Consider the following 22,558-nt stretch of genomic DNA (forward strand, 5'->3'; position numbering starts at 1 on the left):
TCCTACTTACGAATTGCAAAATTGAGTAATTAATTATATAGTCACTCATTTTATAACCTGGCAAAGAGAAAATAGATCAGCAGCTGTTATTAATGGACCCAGTGGACCACTGTTATACCAAAACAACTACTACTACTTGGTCTCCATGCACAGTTTGTTTCAATTAACCTTAAAACCAAAACCTCAATAATTTTCAGTGTCAGAAGCATTTTAAGTATTTTATCAGATCCTGTAACACACACAGGCAAATTTAATGCCAGTCATTAAAAACACCTTCCCAAGTGGTTCACTTAAAGGAAACAAGTCAGTGAAACCCTCAGTTTGCTCTCACCAGAATATGCTTTGTTTGACTTTAGCAATGATCCTTCTCTTTTCACCACTTGCAGGATGTTGTCAGTAAGGATTAAACTGCCTATAAATGCAGCTGTACTGTGAGGTCACAGAGAGATGACCAGCTGGACAAAAGGGTCTGTTCACTCATTGCCAAATATCATTTTGGGTTTCAGGTTACTTTTTTTTCCCCTTTCCTTTTTTTGACTCAAATTTTGAGATGGTGGTATAAGCACACTCCATGCTACCTTCCTTTGAAACACAGCAGTTGCTGAGCCACACACCACCCTCATCTGACCATAAACCCTCACCTACTAGAATGGCAATAGCTTGGGCAAAGCCCAGTGTTACACTGCATCAGTTTCACACCACCACCCACCCAAAAAGATTCTCAGAAAAAAGCCACCAGCCACTCCTAGGAGCAGTGCTCTGGCCCACGTGCTCCTGCCTCTTGCTGCAAAGCTCTCAGTCTGGTACTTCCATGGGACATTTGGGGCCCAAGTCCCAGATCCTTTGAAGGAAATGCAGAAAACCAAATCTCTGAGGCTTCCATGATCCTTGCTACAGAGCTATCCAATGGACTGGCACTTCAAAACAACAAATCATGATCAGAACTCATAGAACAAAAAGTTATGTTGTAGACCCAACCTTCAACATGACATTGCCAACTACATACTCGTTTTTTGCAATATCATGGTTCTGCCCTGAGCCAAAAAAGTTACCTGAGATGAAGGAACAGGGATAGAAAGGCAACTCCTTTTCCCTTGATCTTGCTCTCCACCTTCAAAATCCTCTGTAGTTTCTTCAGAAGCTAATATTTTTTTCGGCTGTACATGTACTTCTGATTTTAATGACTCTGTATGACCTTCTCCCCTTCCTTGGCCTTTTTTCTTTCTACTACCTTAAAAAAAAAAGAAAAAGGGTACTTTTGGAATGCAACTTTTTAGTGAAATCCTGACACTAGAAATCATTAAAGCAGAACACTGGGCACATGGCATGAGAAACAGCAGCAGTTGTGAAAAAGATTTTTTAAACAGTTCCAATGTTTGCATGTATCCCCAGTTCCCCCAAAGTCAGGCCTTGAGATACATCTCATGCACACAGCTCCTAATCTCAACACCAACACAACCAAAGCATTCAGTCTTTGAAATAAACATTATATTTACACACATAACTGTGGGAACTCAACACATCACTCTGAATGTCCAGAGTCACCGAGAGAACCCTTGGGGGGGCTCGGAGACCTTGGAATGTTGCCAAAAGTGTCTGGTGGCTTGACTTTGATCCATCTAAAGAGGAAAAATCTGTGTGTGAGGAAATGAGAGCTTCTTGGGTGTGAATAGTATATTTACAGGATGAAATACAGATTTTAGAAAAATAGGTACAGGGGGGTCATGAAGACAAGATGGAGGATTCAGGGCGTGGTCCTGTGTTCTTCTTTCTTCTCCATGTCTTCCATTTTGTGTGATGATGTTGGCACTTTTGGATTGGTTCATGGTGAAGGTACACTTGTCTATAAGGGTGAAAAGTATTGGGAATTAAAGGTAAATATGATATACGTAATTTTCACTATAAAAGACACAACTGTCCCGTGGGCGGGGCAGAGTGCACTTGACTGTCCTGCTGAGCGGACCTCGGCTGGGCAGAAAGAAAAGCTTTGTAGATAAGAATTAATAAACAAGATTGAAGATTGAAAACCTGAGAGTTCAGACTCATCCTTCGAGGTCGCGGCCACCCAGAACCACTTTTCCTGTGTCGGGGCAGAGACAAATAACAGCGGACCCCGACACCTGGCGTCCGTGGGTGGGCGACGAGGTGGCCCTGGGCACCGAGGTGGCCCCGAGGTGGGCTCCGAAGCGCCCACCGAAGGTGAGCTCCGAAGAAGCGAGCGAGAAGCGGTGAGCTGCAAAAGAACACCCGAGTGGGCAGTTCCCGGAGCTGGACCAGTTCCCAGGAGACCGCTGATAACTCCTTGGGAAAGCAGCCAGAAAGATCGGAAGAAGCAGCAGCCGAGGAGAGCATTGCCCTTCACTTCTGCCGAAGAAAACTCGTACCAGAACAGCCCGGAGCAGAATCAGAAGGGCCCTCTGAATCCATCTCCTGCAATTTGCTGGACGGAGACCGGGAGCCTTCAGACTGCTCTGACGACAAGAAACTCGGTGAGAAGGTCAAAATTAAGAACATGGGGAACACATACTCACGAGAACAGTTAGAAATTATGTCAGCCTTACAAGGCATGGCACAGGCATACGCAGAGGGAGTTTCCAAGAGGGAGCTCAAAGAATTACTATTATGGGTGAGATTCAATTATCCGTTTTCAGAAACATGCTTGTTATTTGAACGGGGTTTCTGGCAAGAAGTTAATAGACACATATATCTTTTAGCAACAAGAAAGGATGAGACAGCTTTAAAGTTGCTGTCTCCAGCAAGAGTCATATTAGAAGCTATCTCGAATGAGGCTCAGAGATCAGCCAGACAATTACCTGACACAACTCCCACAAGGGCAGAGGGGGGAGGACGAGGCTCAAAGCAGAGCTTGGCTCTGATCCCAGTCAGCCCAAGGGAGACAGCTCCTGAGGAAGGGGGGCAGGCAGAAATGTCACTGCTTCCAACCTCATCATCCCGAAAGTCCAAGAGACCTCCGAAACGCCCTGACACCCCAGAAACGGAAGGGGGTTCGGATTCTGATTCAGACGCAAATGCAATCCCACTCCCAGATGAAGTAAGGTTTTCTCCCAGCGAGAGTGATGGGACGGGACACTCAGAGGAGGTGGTCTCTCTCAACCCACGGGAACCTGAGGGGGATGGGACGGGAAAAGCAGCAGAATCGGAGGGGGGGGTCGAAGGGGGATTGGAAGGAGATGGGGAAAAACTCTCTCACGGCGAGCGCGGCAGCACGACAGCAGCCGGGGACAGCGGGGAGGGCATGGGAGCAGTGGGGAACGCGAAAAGGCACACTGGTTTTGCGAGCGCAGCACCGGCGGCGGCAGCGGCCTCGGCTGGCGCCGTGCCAAAGACGCGTGCGAGGGGCGAGACGCGCGGGACGTCCGGGAAAGGTGCACAAAGCAAAGCGTCCACATCAAACACAGGCAGTAAGCTAGGAGCAGCTCCAGGCGGCACCCGTAGGCAGGCGCAGGAGACGCGCGATGGTGACGCAGGACACGGAAGTCGAGCCACGGCGATCCGCTCAAATTGCGGGGCGAGGGAAGGCACAGGCGGGGCGAGGGCTGCACACACGGGCGGAGGGCGTGGATACAGCATCAGAGGAGGAGGAGAGAGGGTCAGGAACAGACACCAAGGGGGAGACATCAGACGTGGAGCGGGACAGAGGCAGTGATGTCAGTTCAGGGGAGACGGGAAGCATTCCTGAAAGTACGCATGCACGGAAGTCACGAACGAGACGTGGTCGGGGGCGCGCCCAATCCTCTGTGACATCCCAAGCAGGGAGGGGTCGTTCTCAGAGTTCCATATCCCGAGACTCCACCCCTTCTCCGGATCCGGTTCCATCAATCCCGGTGGTTCAAACCTCTCCAGCCTCAGGGGGGGGTTCATGTAGTCAACCTCCATTGCTAGTTCAGTCAAAACTCGTGCAATCGCGATCCCAACCTTCAAAACTGCTGCACTCGGTCGGCAAGGCTGAGGAGCCGATCGAGTTCGTGACGTCATCATGGCGGTCCAAGCTGGTGACAGCGCCACCTCGTGGGAGGAGGACTGAAATGCAGGACATGGCAGACCAGGTCGGCAAAGCCACAGCATCGTCTCATGGCGATACTGCAACAATGCAGCAGTTTTTTCCAACAACACATAAAAAGAAGACCACATCAAAAGAGACAGCAAAAACAAGACAGATGAATTACCCACCGACGTGGGGATTTGAAGAATCGTCACAGGAAAGACAACCAGAAGAAGAAGAACAAGAAGAAGAAGAAGAAGAAGGAGACATGATAAAGATTACAGCATCAGAAGGGATCCCAGCATGGATGTTTTCAGCAGCAGAAGCAAAAATGGGATATACTCCATCATATGATATAATGAAAAAGATGCAATCACAAGAATTTCAAATTCCAGATTCAAAGTTAGGAGCGAGGTCAAAGACTTCAGGTCGAAGAATGTATGCCAGAGAATCATTAATAACTTCGAAGATTCCATTGTACATGCAATTGCCTCCAGAGGAAGAAGAAGAACAACAACCGATAGAGACAACAAATTGGAAGCACATCAGAAAAATGCTGTCCAAGGAGAAGGACTTGCTACCAGGATCAGGAGAACTGACAATGCCAGTGATATATGATGCACAGGGTCAAAATCCAAGGTGGGAGAGATTGAATCATGATGTGATCAAAGACCTAGCAAAGGCAGTTCGAAACAATGGACTGGGCTCACCATATTTCAAACAACTCCTGAGGGAGGCATTCAACAGCTATGACCTTACACCATATGATATCCGAAGCCTTGTGTCAATGATCCTGACAGACACGCAAAATTTAGTCTGGGAGAGAAGATGGAGAAGGTATCTCACAGAGTTGAGGAACAGTTATCGAGGTGGTCCGAACGCAAACCTCACTGAAGCACAATTGGCGGGAGATCCTCCAGACGACAATCCAGCAAAACAAGCAGTACGACTTCCGAGACGAGTGCTGAATGACATCAAGGAAGCAGCACGAAGAGCGATCCTGCAGATTGCTCCAGCGGGCGTTCCAGATGTGCCATTCTCAACAATCAGACAAGGTCCCACAGAACCGCATTCATCATTCATAGATCGACTTTCGCAAGCTGTGGATAGGCAGGTGACAATTGAAGGCGCAAAACAACCTCTCATGGAAAGCTTAGCATTCAGCAGTGCCAACCCGGATTGCCAATGGGTCATCATCGCAATGCCAGGTCAGCCATCCTTGGCAGAGATGGTGGAGGCATGCAGCAAGGTGGGAACACCTCAGCACGTTGCATCGATCGTGAGGGACGAACTGAGAGGAGAATGGGAAGGACAGATGAAGGAACACGCAGGGAGACACTCGGAAGAAAAGATACTGGAAAAAATGGACAAAGGGTTTCAAAGACAAGATGAGATGATGGACAAAGTTCTTGCAGCCATTCAGAAGAAGAACAGTCCATCAGGAGGACAGTGTTACAAGTGCGGAGCGTTTGGGCACATCAAGAATTGTCCACAGACACAGACAACAGTGCAGACACCAAAGCCACAAAGACTGATTTGCGTACGGTGTGGAAGTGGAAGACACTCTGCGAGAGAATGCTACTCTCAGACAGATGTGGAAGGGAATCCTTTACCACATACGGGAAACGGGAGAAGGAGCGCGCAAACAGATCGCCAGCGCGCAACGACACAAGTGATGGTGATGGCACAAGAACAGACAAAACAGTCATCAGAGAACAGCATGCAGATACCCTCAGCAAAGTCCTCAGCAGAATTCCCAGCGACCCAGACATCCTTCCACCAGGAGCACAGTGCACATTGGCAGCTTCCAAAATAGTATGTTTCTTGGATGAAAGTCATGCAGAGATACCGACAGGTGTCCATAGCAATTCATACAAGAAACAGGATTTTTTGATAGTTGGGCAAGACAAAAGTAGCATCCTTGGTCTCATTGTTTATCCAACTGTTGTCTCAGCAGACAAGAACACGGAACTCACAGTTTTAGCAAAAGCTCTTCGTCCACCGTTGATCGTGGCAGAAAACACCCAAGTTGTGAGAGCTTTCACTTTGCCACCACATGCCATGGAGCAGGTCATGTCGATTTTCAATGAAAAAGGGCATCCTTTGAAGGAGGACGTTGAAATAAATACTACATGGATAAAACACACAGGCCGAGATCGACCCACACTGACATGCCAGTTGACTTGTAGGGACAGAACAATAGCAGTTAGAGGAATGTTAGATACAGGAGCAGATGTTACAGCGATATCGTACATTTTTTGGCCACGTGACTGGAGTTTGATTGTACCATTGGGATCTCTCTCAGATATAGGGGGAGCTTCTCTGTGCTTGCAGAGTAAAAATTCCATCGTTGTTACAGGGCCAGGAAACAAGACAGCGATCATTTTGCTGTGCAGAAGCCCATCAAGTTTGGGGAAGGGATCTTTTGGCTCAATGAGGGGACGAAGATCGAGCCGGATTTTTAGTAGGGGTCACTGCGGCACTCGCCACACTGAAATTGACTTGGAAAACAGATGATCCAGTTTGGGTGGATCAGTGGCCCCTTGAACGAGAAAAATTGAGAGATTCCGCATATGTTGCGGGTGCGGTCAGGCGATTGGAGGGTTCACTTTTGAAAGAGGCCAGCAATGAAGATTTATATTCATATCTGTCAGGCATGAAAACATTATTAGAAAGTAGGGAGCACGAGTATTTTATCACACATATCAGAGCTCACACAACACTTCCAGGGTTTTTAGCAGAAGAAAATGCTCAAGCAGACAGATTCACAATGCCCATTTCACAAACACTTCCAGACATTTTTGAGCAGGCAAAGTTAAGTCATGCATTTTTTCATCAGAATGCACAAGCGTTGATGGAATCTTTTCATCTCACAAAAACTCAGGCGAGGGAAATTATTAATGCTTGTCCAGATTGTCAACTTGTACAGCCACCAGCTTCCACAGGAACGGTCAATCCACGAGGACTGCAAAGTCTTCAACTGTGGCAAGCAGACGTCATTAAGTATCCATCATTTGGGAAGCTCAAAAATGTTCATGTTTCGGTAGATACACTTTCAGGAGCAGTCTTTGCTTCAGCACATGCAGGGGAAACAGCAGATCATGCTTGTCAACATTTTCTGCAAGCATTCGCGTCATTGGGCATGCCTCAAGAAATAAAAACAGATAATGGTCCAACGTATACAGGCAGGGTGCTTGACAAATTCCTGAAAAGATGGGGTGTCAGACATACATATGGTACTCCATATTCACCCACAGGTCAAGCAATCATTGAGAGAACACATCATACTTTAAAATCTTTGCTAGATAGGCAGAAAAGAGGGGAACCAGAGGCGATGACACACATGAAATTGAACTAAGCATTGTATGTGTTGAATTTTCTAAATAGTTCATCTTCAGAGCCCAATCCACCAATCCTGAGACATTTCTCGAACAGTTCACAGGCAAAACTAAGGGAGAATCCTTTGGTTTTGATCAGAAACCCAGAGTCAGGACAAACAGAAGGTCCCTTCAAACTAATCACTTGGGGCAAGGGTTTCGCTTGTGTTTCCACAGGGCAAGGTCCAAAGTGGGTGTCGGTGCGGCACATGAAACCGTTCCGAACACAAGGACCAGAGAGCACTGATTCCAGAAGCAGAGAGACGAGCACTCAAACAGAGGAGGAGATCCAGACTGCGAAAGATGACTCAGAAGAACCTGAACAATAAAAGCAAAAACTTTGGGGGAATTTAAAGATTTTGAGTGAAAAGACGGTAATGTTTGTTCGCAAGGGTGAAGTTATACGCTTCACAATGCTCATGTGTTTAATTCCATTGTCAATCGCTGTGAACAGCAGGGCAAATTTACCCACTGATCAGCCAGAGAGAAATGTTTGGGAAGTTTTAGCCCAGGCAGAAAATTTAGACAGCATCTGCCTGACACACTCTAGACCAGGAAAACCATACTCGGCATGCATGATTGGGTTGCCAGCGAGCGAATGGCCGATTCCAGGACACACTGCAATTGAGATTTCGCAGGTCATTAAAGATCCTGTGAATGAGTGGTGTGCTTGGACACATCTACACATCTTTTACCTGTGGCTTCTACTGAACCTCAGGAATTGAAGATTTTCGGATCCATGACAATGGACATGTGCATGCAGTTTGAAATTTCAAGAAAAACAAACAATACCATCGATGTCACTTCAAATCCGGAGTTTTACAGAAATGCATCAGCTTTGTGCAAAAACACTACGATGACAACCAGAGGATCACTCCAGGTTCCAGTGCATTTGCCGAGGGGATTCTTTTTGATTTGTGGAGACAGAATTTGGCACGGCATTCCTTCAAATGCCAAGGGAGGTCCATGCAGCACTGGAAAGATTTCAATGTTATCACCAGACTGAAAATGGCAGAGAGAGCAAAAACGCAAAGAGAAAAGATCTTTGAAACACTATAATGTGAATTGCAACGATGAAGTGTACACTTGGGACAAGGCAAGGAGAATTGCGACAGCAATTTTCTCACCTCAGACAGCCTCGGTGGTGGCCTTGACTCAAATGGACCGCATGGGTTGTTGGCTGAGCAAACACGCTGAATCAGTCTCTCTTGCACTGAGTGACATGTTGCAAGACATGGACAGTGTAAGACAGGCAACTCTACAGAACAGAGCGACAATTGATTATCTGTTGCTAGTTCATGGTCATGGATGTCAAGAATTTGAGGGAATGTGCTGTATGATCTCTCTGATGACTCAAAGTCAATTCATGAAAATATACAAAAAATAAAGGATAGCATAAAGAAACTCGGCGAAATCACGAGATCTTGGATTGATGACATGGTGAAGTTTTTTGGCCTTTCTTCTTTAAGGAGAGAGCTTTTGAAGATAAGGCGGCCACCCAGAACCACTTTTCCTGTGTCGGGGCAGAGACAAATAACAGCGGACCCCGACATACAACAAAAGTTGTAAGTACTGGCAGAGAAACAAACAAATAGACAAAAAAAACCCACTCCCCCAAAAATACAAAACAAAAGCACAAATATAAGAAAACTATCACACCAGTACAGGACTCAACACCATGCAATTTTTATATAAATATGGCAGGAGGGAACAGTCTAGATTTAGAAGCGAGATGAAAGAAAAAAAAATACTGAAACACAGATTTTCTTTGTCATCTTATAATTTTTTCCAAACTAGCTTTTGAGGAAAAGCATAGGCAGTGTGGTGGATGGCACATGACTGAGGTGTTTAAAGCCACAGCTGCCCTCATCAGTGCACAGAGACACCTGTATTTACAACAGGAAGGAAGAAGCAACTGGCCAGACACTGCATAACATACTCCTGCAGTCCTGCTTGGATATTTAGAGCCAAATCCCCAACAGCATCTCAGCAGAAGCAGCAGCTGGAAAGAGTCACTAGAGTAGAGCTGCTGCACACAGGGGAGCAGACACACACTCACCAGCCACAGTTCATACACTGGGACTGACCAGCAAAGGAAACTCAAGTCTGCACCCAAACCACTTCACACCTCCCCACAGAAGGGCAAACAGGGTGGGGTGTGCTGTGTTCAGCACAGGGAATGACAGAAATACTTTCCCCCTCTCACTTCTTTGGCCCTCCTGTTCCACCAAGAAAAGTCACAAGGGCAATAAATGCCACGTAGAAAGTTTGTCTAATGGCAGTTTTAGAAGCTCCCAGGACCAAAGGCAGACAGGTTAGAAAGCCTTCTTGAGCTTGTGCCAATGCACAGGCACCTTGTGTGTCCCACTGACAATGACTGAGCACAGCCTTCTGCTGCTGCCACTGCTGATAGACAGCAGCAGCAGCACATGACACATCCAGCAATTTCTTTTCCCACAAGAACAGGAGGGAATGCAACACTATTTTAGCCTTAAGTTGGTAAGAATCTATCAACTGTCATGAACTGCTCCTCCTAGGAATTAATTTTGGTCTAAATAACCAAGTTTGATTCAATAACGATTAAAAATCTAACATGCAACACCACCCAAACCCTTCTGCCTTCAAAACCTGTGAAATTAACAATGTAAATTTAGAAGGGCAAAACATCAGTGACTTAGGTGTAGAGAACGTTAGGAATTAAAGAGACAGAAACTAGTTAGAATTTACATACAAAATAGGCAAGTTTATAGGAAAGGGCTCCTGAACATCCAACAGTTTGCACAAAGTTTATTATCTGGCAAAAAACAAAAAGAACAGAAAGAAAATTAAGTGATGAAAAAGAGCTCTATCACTCCCATAGGACTGATGACAAAGGAGATAACAGAAGTTTTGTCAGTCACACACAGAGCATGGAAAGAGAAGTAGTAAATTAATACTTCCTACCACCACCATTATAATTTAAAAAATTATATCAAAGCACAGAAATGCATATCAGAATGCAATCATTATCACACTGCAAACCTACCTCCTGTCATAACAGGCCTGGAAACCCTCTGCACCACAAGATCTCCTTCCAGCATCCAAGATGGAAGCACTCTCTTTTTTTGAACAGATTTTGACTCTTTGCTTTCATCACCATCAGAAAGAGGAACCTGAAAGAACATTTACTGTTCAGTGCCTTTATCCAGTTACAGAAGAATGGGGGGAAACTAGACCACAGCTTGTACTCAGTTATGCCCTTCAAAAGCAGTCTGGGTAACAACCTACTTTTTCTATGGGGACCATTGCTCAAATATTTTACTTTTTTTTGAGTTTCCACCCACTCAGAAAAACAACATTTATTGGAACCTTCATTCAGCAAAAACAAAACAAAATAAAACAGAACTTCTTAGATATTTAGAATAAATATGTAAAAGGCTACAAACTGAAAGATTCATTGAAGAGCTTTACCACCACCTTGCTCTAGTTTCCCTACAGAGATATAACAGAAAGAGCAAGTTTAACAAAAGCCTACTTGTCCAAGAAAAAAAACCCCCAAAACCCTTCAAACATAAAAGTCTTTTTTGCATTCCTACAGTTTATTTCTCCAGAAAGTAACCAGACTCTAAATCTCTGTAAAAACAATGCAAATACACCAAAGTCACATTCATTATTTACTGAAAACAACACTATCATTTTGAATTTCCTGAGCCAGTCCACCCCAGGGACCTCAACTACAGCAAAGGCTGACATTTCATTTGTATAGAGAACATAACACCTCCTTAACTTTCAATACATGCTTACAAATATTAAACTTCTTTAAAAACTTAAACACCCACCAAAAAGCTGGAGTTAGCATCATTATTCCTTGTTTCTGCAGCTCCCTGTACCTCAGAGCTGGAACATTCAATTAACAATGGAATACAGGACATCTCAACAGCATGAACAGTTGGTGCTTCTGCATCAGCCTCCTGATGTTTTTCTGACAAAACAAAATCAATTTGATCTACTCACACACTACAAATATAAACACGCGCTTTTGACTCAAACACAAAAGTTGGTCTGAATGTTTGCCATTAACAAATGCAGTTTGAAACTGATTGTCAACATCCTCTTAACATCAGCTTACAGAGGAAATAAATGCATCTTCCTTTTACCTCACACCTGAAGGGTTTTGAACAAAAGACTCTCTAATAACTGCTGACCACAACTGTGGTGTTTTGGGGCTTAAGTACCTAATTAACACTGGTTGCTGCCATGACAAAACTTTGAGAAAGCCGAAACTGCATCTTAGAATTTGCTTTATGGTAAATCTGCACAACCCCAAAAAATCTGATCCTATCCTAAAAGTCAGGCAACAATTTTAAGATGCCCAATGAATCAAGCACTTCCCAGCAAGTCCTCACTACAGGCTACAAGCCTGCAGCACTGAGGTGACACTGGATTCGCAGGTGCTAGTTTCAAAAGCCTCAGTTCAGAGCCACAACATCTAAAAAGCTTTTTAGGTTATGAAAGCTCACCCAAAGTGCAATTGTTTTTCCTTCAACACATTGCCTTTCCACTACTCAATTCACCAGCACAAATAATCAGGGAAAAACAAGTCATAATTGCTGCAGTATTCCCTGCACAGAGCACTGGGGAGTCTCTGCCAACCCTTCCAGAACTTTCTGTACTGCAGAGACCGCACGCTGACCAGCTGAGCTTGCTCTTTGTGGCCCTGTGAAGAGAAACACCAAAGGCTAAGCTCGGCCCTCAGCCCTTCAGCTCCGCAGGGGCTCACAAAACCCCAGGATGGGTGAGGTTCAATGGGACCACAGGGAGTCATCTGGCCCCAGCTCCCTGCTCAAGAAGGGTCATCCCAGAACACATGGATGGTGTCCAGATGGTTCTGGAATATCCTCACTGAGGGACACTCCTCAGCCTCTCTCGGCAATCTGTTCCATGTGCAGCCAGGCACAGTAAAGAACTTCTTCCTTATAGTCAGGGGGAACTTCTGTGAATCAGCTTCTGCCCATTGCCTCCTGTCCTATAGTTCTGAAACAGTGGGCACAACCTGGTCCATACTTCTGGCACTCTTCTCTTAGATACTTATACTCATTACTGAGGTCCCCTCTCAGCTGTCTCTTCTCGAAGCCGATCAGGCCCAGCTCCCGCAGCCTTTGCTCCTACGAGAGATGCTCCACTCTCCCAATCATCCTCGCTGCCCTCCGCTGGAGCCGAGCTTTCCCTGCCCTTTCCACTCTCGGGGCTACAGCGCTCCCCCTCGAACCCCGCGGCTGCGGACACGAACCAAGACATGGACGGGAGCGGGGGTCGCCCCCTCGGGCCCGCGGCTCTGCGGGGCTGGCCCGGCCTCACCTCGGGGTTGCCGGAGCCGCCGGGACAGGGACAGGGACGGAGGAGGTGCCGAGCCCGGCAGGAGCCGCCGCCGCCGCCGCCTGATGACGCGCGGCCGCCCCGTGACGCGCGGCTTCCCCGGGCCGTGCGGCGGCGCCGCCTCCGCGGTGCCGAAACTGCGGAGATTCGCCCCGAAAGCAGCGCTCCACGCGCACACCCGCGGCGGGCGGGCGACGGGGACATGGCGGCAGGCAGGCAGCCAGCTCGCAGCGCTGCCGGCGGCGGCCGGCCGCACACAGAGAGGCCGCAGTGACGCCTCCCCACCCCGAGGCCGCGGGGATGGACGCGGAGCGCGCCGCCGGCCGGGACAGCGCCGAGGGAGGAAGAGGAGGACTGGGTGACTTCGTGTCTGCCCTTCCTCCCGAGATCACCTCCCGGATTTTCAGCGGGCTGGATGTCGAGAGCCTGTGCCACGCGTCCGTGACGTGCAAGGGCTGGCACCGCGTCATCGAGAGCAACGAGCGGCTGTGGCGGCACCACTGCCTGGCCGTGCGCGCCGTCTGCCAGCGGGAGATCGACTGCGACCGAGGGAACGGCTATTCCTGGAAGGTAAATCCACCTCCAGCGGCTGAACACCGTCAGTGACATAAACGAGAATGCTGAGGGCCAATAGAAAATACAAGGAAATGACATCAGCCTGTCGCACCCATCCCAGGGTTGTGCGGGGTCGGCTGCGGTGACAGCGTGGCTCGCTAGAGCATCCCGGCAGAGGGACATCTGGTAAAATGCACTGGGAGATAAAGCAAGGCTGTCCCTTTTCCTACCCGGGACACAACCTGTCCGGCTCGGCATAAGTCCTCCTGCTGCCCCGCCCAGCCTCAGCGCTGACCTTCGTCATACACCAGCCCTGACACGGGACAAAGTTCCCGCAGATGGGGCCGGCAGGAACTGGGTAACAGAACTCCGATAAGGCAGTGTGTGCTCTCCTGTTCTGTTTTGTGGAAACAGATCTGCTGGTTAGGAATGACTTCCTGAAAAATCATCCTGGATAGTGCTGTCTCAATATACCTCAAGTGACACATTCAGGAGGAAAAAAAAAAATGGGGAATAGGAAAGGAAATGAGCAGGAGCTTTTATAAACTGTTTAGAAAAACTCCCCACACACAGACTGCTCTGAGCAGTTTGCAGCAGGTTCAGCTCCAGAACCTGCCAAATGATCTCTCACTGTTGAATCCAGCCTGGAAGTTGAGATAGATCAGGACCTGATCAGGTAGACCGGGTAGCTGGTTCCACAGGTTACTCTGGGCCTGCTATAGGGTAATCTCTCACCTTAGTTTAGCTGGTGTGTTTGAGAGCACTGGAGGGGTGAAGAGAGAGAACCAGCAGCAAAAGAAACAAAAGCAGCCACTGGACTCTGACATTTCAGTAAAGTTTCTGCAATGTGAGACACAGACATGAGCAGATAGTGGTTACCCTTTCAGTGTATAGGTCTTGCTACCCTTGCACAGCAATTTCCAGAACTCCCTGCACTGACTGTCTGTTTTATCTGGAGGGCATTTGAAATAGAAGCTACAAACACACCAAGTCTACATTTTCTTGTCCTTAAAGGCTGGCAGAAGAGAGGAACCCAGACAGTCTCCCAACAAAAGAAAGGTCACAACCTAAATAGAAAGTGGAAGGCGCCTTTTTTAAGGAGTAAGACAAATTCCTGGTTTGGGTTTTTCATCTTGACCACCAAAGAACTGAGGCTGGAACAGAAAAGTTGGAAGTAGAACATGTTCTGCTTCTCGGCAGCATTTCACCTTCCTGGACTTAAAGTCTAGGTATCCAAAAGCACATTCCAAATCCCTTTTCTAGCCCTACTCCTCTAGTGTAAACTTATTATATTGAATGCAGTTTAAATTGGTTCCTTTCTGAGATCTGACTATATGTTTTTCCACCAGATTACATTGTTGAGAAACTACTGGAAAAGCAAAGTGAAGCAAGAATGGCTTAGTGGGAAATACAGCAACATTCCTTCACAATTCAGTTTGCCAGAGAAAAGCATGTATCCAATGGATGTCGACACGTGGGGAGAAATCTTGGAAGCAGAACTTGAGAGATGATAAACCAGTGCTGATTCTTGCAACTCAGACAGCTTTTACCAATAGCAGACACACTGTTCAGCAGTTGTGAAACTGATTTTGAGCTCATTATGAATTTATTATGAAAACTTATAAAAAAAAATGTATGTATGTATTTTTAAATTTGCATTTTACTGTATTAATTTTATGTAAAATTCTAAAGGCAACTAAATATTTAGTTGTAATTTATATTTATAAATGTAATGTTCTACTGCACTGTCAAAAATATGCTGATTATAATTTCAGTTTGCACTTTTTGTTTTGGAAGAGATGATTTTTATATTAAAAAAACAAAAAAAAACCAACCCCCAAAAACCCCCAAGGTGTGTTTGATCTTTTGACATGAAATGTATCAGTAGCACATGAGAGCCCACAACGGAAGGCTGGGCAAGGGACAGATCCAGACACCGGAAAGAATCCTCTGGGCAGCATCACTCCGTTACCCTAAGAGAGCTAGAAGTGCAAAAAGCACATCTAAGATAATCAAGAAGAAAACAATACTAACAGTACATTCTCATCACCTCAAAACTGCCCAATTTTTTTAATCATAACATAGGGAAACTGCACAATAATGGATCTAGTCCCTCACCTTTCTCATCCAGCCTTCTCTGTTACCTCCAGTCTGTAACTCCCTGACATTTATCCCCTATTACTGCTCTTTTCTTTTCTTACTTATGCTGTAAGTTCTCGTGTATTTGTCTCAGGATACAGTTTGTATACAGAATAATATTAGGTTTGAATCCTAAAACAGTTACTTCACGGTGCACTTAGCTGTAGCTTTTCCCTGTTCTCGAATGAGCATTAAGAGTCCCCAGTATCTGCTGTGTCTCTGCCTCTGTTCAGATCAGGTGGCTGTGCCTTTTACAAACAAGTAATTAAACATGCAGCTATGCAACTACACAAGGCCTGCATCTTTAAAGCTGGAGTAACAGTGGTGTATGTTTCTTGTGAAAAATCTATGACTGAGGAAAAAAAAGTATTTAAGTACAAATCCACATAAAAACAAACTTTTCTTTCTCTCCCTACTCTGACTCCTTCCTTTAACGGTTTTAATTCCCCCTGGAGATTTCATTACATCTGTTCTACTCTCTGCCCCTGCAGCATCTACTCAGCCTCCCATCTCTGCTGCAGGATGGATGTGTTCCCTTCCCTTTAAAGACATCCCAGCAGCATCCAGTGGTGCACTCCTTGCACCACCTGGTTTGAGCTCATCTCTTGCCCCTTCTGCCTGCCAACAAAAGCCACTGAAATGCCAGAAATAGGAAGATTGTACCAATGCCTGAATTAGCACTCATATGTGGGTGTCCTTCCCCAGAGAGCATGCTCAGCAGCAGAAACCACACATGTAAAGCTCACACCACCTGGGGCACGCATTAGCTACCCTCACACCTTGGCTGGTGAAACCCTTTTTCTGCTCCAGAGCTTACCTCTTACCCACATGTTTTTGCTGAAGTGCAAAGTTCTACTTCTGCAAACCCCTCTGAACTTCCATTCTCATGCCGTTTTTATGCCCCTGTCACTTGGAAGGTGGCAGCTGCAGAAAGGTGCCCGAGGTGTCCATCACCTAGGCTTTCCACCTGTGATGCCTCAGGTTTTAGCTTTTCTATTTTTCGGATTCTGTACTGCTTTAGAGTGTACTTCTGAGCTTCATATTAGGGGATGGTAAGCTCTCTTCACAGAACAGGTAGACAAAACAATTCCTTCTCTAGCTGGGGACCAAGGACAAATGATCCAAATTTCAGGCCCAAGAGCATAAAGAACAGTGGACTGAAGAGAGAAAAACAAATATGGGACTTCATAACCTAAAGCTATAATTGGACAATTAGCTCCAATATGCTAATGGACCAGAACTTACAAAATTATGAGACCCTGTGACCACTTGTCCTTTTTGTGACCATTTTGGGTTCATCTTGGGTGTAGCCCTGGCTGGGCTCTTGTGCTGCCCAAGGTGAATCCATTGAGGCCTTGTAATAAATACCTCCTTTATTCTTTAGCTCCATCTAGTCTCTGTTCTAGGTCAGCCTTCATAAGGCATCACCTGGCCTTCCTGCCATTCACCATCCTACCCACCTGGTTTTCCTAGGATACAGAGCCCTTTAGAGAAAGCACGTGAAGTTTTTGTGTGCAGAGCTGTTTGCAAATGTTTTCTGCCCACACTACTCAACTATGCAACAAAGCCTTAAACCAGCCAGGCTTCTATGAGAAAAAGAGGCTTCCCTCCTGCACGAAACCCTGTGAGGTGCTGCACAGCTGGATATCAAAAAGACCAGCACTGAAGCTCAGCTGGAGGGCCCACCAGGTCAACATTTTATTTCTACATCTCCAAAAACCACCTGTGGTGTTTTTAATAACACCTGTTGGTGTTAGAACTTTCTTTGCAGCTACTCATTGCTGCAGTAATCCATTTTTGAAGTGACTAGCTGGCAGTGTGGTTTTATTTCATCATGGTGCAGGATGTGGCTTTGGGCCATCACCATTAACTGACTAAATGAAAAAGTATGCACGAGATATTTGATCACCACAGACTTTTAATCAGACCACTCAAATTTCAAGGTGAATTTTGTCAAGTGTTTCTGCCAATAGGCCAATAGTCATGTGTTTATCCTGATCATCTTTGGATGGTACCAAGTGACAAAGTTATCCCAACTGAAGGCAGAACAGTTGAGCTCAGGACTGTGATCAGATATTTCAGCCCACCAGAGCTGACGGGAAGACAATAAAAGCATACAGCTGAGAGGACTTAGGTGATGGTGGTGTTATTTTTTTATTTTCCCTCCAAGTGAACTTGGGATGAGGTATATTGGCTTCCCAAGAGCACGTTGACACTTGGCAGTTGTTTTTCACCCTATTGCTTGTTCAGAAAAGTCCATCTCCAAAACCACAGAAGAAATCACCTGCTGCATTTAACCCCTTAAGTCAGCAGCATCTTCTGATCAGCACAACGCTAAGAATTGAGTGTAGCGGGGTGGGAGGGGTTGAGGCCTCAGTATGAAGGGCTAAACCCACTTCTGCTATTCTGGTAAACCAAAAAACCCAAGCTACAATTGTGGGTTGAAAGGGAAGGAGGGAGGTGATGGACTGCAAACTCAGAGATCCTGGAGGATCTACCAAGATGAAACCCAAGAGGATAATTCTATGTACTGGCACAGTTTGCTGCAGTCTCCCCCAGCTCCTCAGAATCACCCTGTCCAGCACTGCCAACCCATGCCCAGCAACTATGGATTTACAAAGCCAGAGGGGAATAAAATCCAGCCTGCTAGAGCACACAAATTAGGTACAACATTGGCTGGTTTTGACTCATGTTTAAAAATATTGTTAAAGCTGCATTTTTAAAAACTTTAAAAACCTTAAGGGGCAAAGGATCTGCTGTTTGCCAGTCCAGGGGTGCTGACTGCATGGGCTGTTTTGTTGCTGAGATACCAGAGCTATACACAAAGGCTTCTCCAGATGCCACAGGACACCAGTAGCCATGAGGTAATAGCACCAAATATTGGTTTTTAAACATTTCCATGGTCTCAGAATGCCAAAACAAAAAGCTGCTCTCAGCTGCCTATTGGATGATTCAGCTTGAAGACTTCAACTGAAGGTATAGGTTGAGCAAGCTGGGAACAGTAAAATATTCAGTATTATATATTAATTATTCAGTAAAATAAACCAGCCACCTTAAGTCTTTAAACCTTATATGGGAAAAAGGAAAAGTTGAGAAAGACAAAGTTGTTGGTTTTTTTTGCAGCAGTATCTAGCAACCAACAAATGAAATATTACAATACCCCATAAGAGCTTTAAAAGACAAAGTTGTTTGTTTTTTTTTTGCAGCAGTATCTAGCGACTAATAAATGAAACATTACAATACCCCATAAGAGCTTTGCTTGTCTGTTCCATTGAAGGAATATTTTCAATAGTTTCCACTACTTTTCCATCACATTGCTAAAGAACAAGGGCACTGAACAAATATATGTGGGATATCCTAACACGTAGGTTTCACCAGGTACACTATATAGCCCTTTAACAGCATAGCCAATGACAAAAAACATGCCAAAAATCACCCAGTGTGGCTGACCAGACTAAACTGGCTTTTCTAATGCACCTTTATTTTTGAACATCACTGGTCTGCAGACAATTTGTTTCACTAAGTTACACTGCTCTTTACAGTAATTTTAACATGCAGCTCATCGATGTGTGTACTTAGAGATAACAACACCAGGGACCTGCTCAAAACCCAATACCCATAAAGGAGCCACATATCTATGTACAGCCCACAAGTATGAGGAGGAGAGAGGAAGTTTTTACTGTTTTAAGGGTGTGACTAAAGAACACATGGTATGTTGTAGCAATTCTGAAATGACACTAGGCATTTATGTTTTCTCATCCAAGATCCACTCTATGATGCCTAAAAGCAGAAATAGAAGCTGTCTTTTAGGATGTTTAGGTCAAAATAGTTATAAGAAGAAGGATATGGGGGAGGGCAGAAGAGAAGAAAGGGAAAATTGAAGATGTAACTTGGGAAATAAACCATTTCTTTACTGTAAAAATATTAATTAAGAGAAACCCAAACCAACAAACCAGTCTTATTTTACCAGTCGTATGCTAGAATAATTAAATACTTCCTTTTAGAAAAAAGCTACATAAGAGTGTTAAAAGCCTGATCTAAATAACTCTTCCTATTGTTCAAAAATATCTCACACATGTGCATCGATTTTGTTACTGTACTTTACCCATCATGTACTTGGGAAACACAGCAAATTACATACACATAAAGCAGAAGCAATGGAGGACAGAAGACATGGTTTCTTGATTTTTTTTTTATATAATTTGCTGACTAAGAAAGGGTTTTCAGACGTTTCCTTACAATATGGAAGCAGGTACATGAAAAGACTGATCATACATTGATTTACATAATTGATACTCTATTAGTCTGCAATAGGCTGTTCTAGTATATTTGATAGAGAGAGAGGCTAATGGCAATATGCCAAGAGTATTTTTATGTCTTTTTATATCAGAGTTTGAGGATGTAGGAAGATTAGGGTGTCTAGTTGTTTGGGATTTTTTTAATTAAACTAATCAATCCCCAGGTCTCTTTCCTCTCCCTTGATCACTCCAGTTTATTAATATTCAGAATTGTGGTGAAAAACATACTGAAGGCAAATTTTAAATAATACTAACATCATCTCTCTCCCTTTCAAGTGCCAGAAGCAAAATTCCATCCAGTTTATCAGCATTTCCCTTTTATTATTTTCCTCCCTCCTGCTCAGTCACCTTTTAATGAGTTGAAGAAAAGGAGGGAAAGACATTGTCATCTTAAAACAAAGGCAGAGTCCATGCAGGAAAGCAAAGAGTTTTAATGTTGCCCATAAAATTTAACATGGAAGGCCAATGAAGCATGAAAAGCAGCATTTTATTCACTCTTCATACAGTCTAAGTCTCCCTTTCACTGCACTGGAAGGAAAAAAAAATTAAGCAATCTACAAGAACCAGAAACAAAGTATGGAAAGCCACAGTTTTGGTTCTAAATGCAAAGCAGGAAGTGCTATGTTCTAATCAAAACCCCCGTCCCAAGCTTATTTTGAAGCCAAATAAAGAAGTTCTATTTCAAGAAGTCTGATGAGTAACAACAAAAGAAGAACTTCGTTTTCAGTCAGAGTTCACCTTGAGCATAGAAGAAGTTCTATACATCAACGAGAAGATCACAACTCAAACAAAAGTTATCTACACTTTTCAAAACACAAACTGAAGGCACCCACAGAAATACCAACAACCTGCAGAGGACTCTTACCTACTTATTTTCCCTTTTCAAATTCCTCCTATAGTCTCTTACAGTTTCAAAAGATACAAAGAGAGAAAGAACAACCAAAAAACCCAACCCATTCCCACCCCCCTGCCCTCTCCCAAAAACTCCCACCCTACTTAAATGTTTCTGGCCCTCACCAAAAAGATTGTTTAGGGAATTTTTTTCTGGATTTCAGTGTTGCCGAAGCTTGAACTCAGAACAAATGGAGGAACACTTCAGACAGTGAAAAGCACTTACCAAGAGCCCTGTGAAGCAAGTAGTTTGAACTTAACTTCTCAAATATTTGAGAAAAATTAGGGGGGGAAAATAGGTATTTAATGTTTATAGTAAAGTGAACTCCAAGCCAAAGACAGAAGAGGTACTACTGCATTGAAGAGTTCTATGTAATATTGTGAGAAGATACGAAAAATAAAACTTTTCTATAAGAGAGGTTTGACAGTACACGTTAGATACCTCAGAGGCCTTAATGAGGTTTTTTTTGTCTTTATGAAACAACTTTGATTAAATATTATGAAGTAAACTAGTTAGTTCTATTACTAAAACACATTTTCAGTAGACATTTCACATTTTCTGTTAACTGTTCTTTCAAATAAAAAGCAAAGACAGCACACTGCAAAGAAAAGCACCAAAATAACTACACTCATCAAGAAAGTTATATCACCTTACCCTTCAGAAGAAAGCTGTGGGGCAGGGAAAGTAAACAGCTCTTTGAAAAAAATGCTAGAGACATATTAAGTCCAAACGACATTCCTATGTGTTTTCTGTTGGATTATAAGAAGTACTAACACTGACTCAAGCTGAAACCTTGCTGGGGTTATTATTTTTTCAGCATCTGTGTTTGTGGTTTGCTTCATACCATTTTCTTTTAAACTTCATTTTAAAATGGAAGCAGGAGTGCTGTGTCTGTGTGGGTGTTTTTATGGGTGCATGGTTAGGCAACATTCCCAAAAATCTGACTCTGACTGTAGTAAGTACATAGGTAGTGTTCCAGGGGAGGGAAAATTGCTCAGTGCAAGTTGTGGCAAGACAAACATGAACTTAAGAGGATATTTATATGAGGTTATATTTTACAAGTCATCCAGTAAGTGAAGATAATAAATACAATCCTTATCTACAATGGTTTGTTTATTTTGCTGTCCTTTAGACTAGGTCTTTCTTATAAGTAAAAAAGAAACCGATGCTAATGTAGTAATTGCTGAGAGTGTGGTAAAAGTGTGATTTAAATAGTTAGAGGGCGAAAGTTAGAGTAGAAACCGATGCTAATGTAGTAATTGCTGAGAGTGTGGTAAAATAGTTAAATGTGATTTAAATAGTTAGAGGGCAAAAGTTAGAGGAAGCATGACACACGTAGGTCTGCTCTTCTGTTTCCTCCCTTTTGTTTGGTAGTTCCTTTCACAAAGCTGTCTCTCTCTTCTTTGTGCCAGTATTCAGGATCTGTGCCTCTTCCATGCCTTCTGAGTTACTGGGCTGGCATTATCATCTCTGATAGACATGTAGTTGCTTTTTAATTCTGAATTTCCTTGGACAAGATCTTCTCACTGCTGCCAAGAAGCAGAGGCACCTACAAACCCTTGGAATGTGTCTTCTGAAGCACTAGCTATGCGATTACAGACCCCAATATAGGATGGTACAAACATAAGAGCTCTCCCATAAATACACTGACTATCATCCTCTGCTTGAGAAAACACCATTTATAGGTAGACAGCCATACCCTTGGACTGGGCACAAGTTTAAAATTATAAGATCATGGACTGGTAAAACATTTTAATTTTTGTTAAATTTTGGCAGTTACGTCCCTCCTTTAGTAAGCTGGACAAATTTCTGTTATTTGGTTGTGTGGGGTGGTTTTTTTTTCTCTTTTCCTGTGCCCTTGGGTATTTTTGGGTTAGCGAGCTCTAAAAGCAAAAATAAGCAGAAATTATCATGAAAGCAGGCTGAGCAAAAAGTGGGT

At 44.3% G+C, this 22,558-nt stretch overlaps 2 protein-coding genes across 3 annotated transcripts in view; one reads left to right on the forward strand and one right to left on the reverse strand.

Moving 5' to 3' along the window:
• APLF (aprataxin and PNKP like factor) overlaps positions 1–12,874 on the reverse strand; it is a 26,903-nt gene extending 14,029 nt beyond the window's left edge. The window contains exons 1-4 of one of the 2 annotated variants that reach the window (XM_041476894.1): positions 12,718–12,874; positions 11,199–11,341; positions 10,406–10,532; positions 1,053–1,231 (exon numbers count right to left, since the gene is read on the reverse strand). In XM_041476894.1, the coding sequence (XP_041332828.1) occupies positions 1,053–1,231; positions 10,406–10,532; positions 11,199–11,291 (399 nt within the window). In that variant the 5' untranslated portion in view covers positions 11,292–11,341; positions 12,718–12,874. Of the gene's footprint in view, positions 1–1,052; positions 1,232–10,405; positions 10,533–11,198; positions 11,342–11,879; positions 12,620–12,717 lie in introns of those variants that run through there. The other variant, XM_041476893.1, reaches the window with a different exon arrangement.
• On the forward strand, positions 12,874–15,139 carry FBXO48 (F-box protein 48). The gene is made up of 2 exons (XM_041476897.1): positions 12,874–13,305; positions 14,640–15,139. Exons 1-2 carry the CDS (start codon positions 13,036–13,038, stop codon positions 14,799–14,801), a joined length of 432 nt encoding a protein of 143 aa, XP_041332831.1. The 5' UTR covers positions 12,874–13,035; the 3' UTR covers positions 14,802–15,139.
• Positions 15,140–22,558: the final 7,419 nt, after the last annotated feature.

This window comes from Pyrgilauda ruficollis, unplaced genomic scaffold (genome assembly GCF_017590135.1).
Source record: "Pyrgilauda ruficollis isolate IOZ18807 unplaced genomic scaffold, ASM1759013v1 scaffold4, whole genome shotgun sequence".
Classification (NCBI taxonomy): Eukaryota; Metazoa; Chordata; class Aves; order Passeriformes; family Passeridae; genus Pyrgilauda; species Pyrgilauda ruficollis.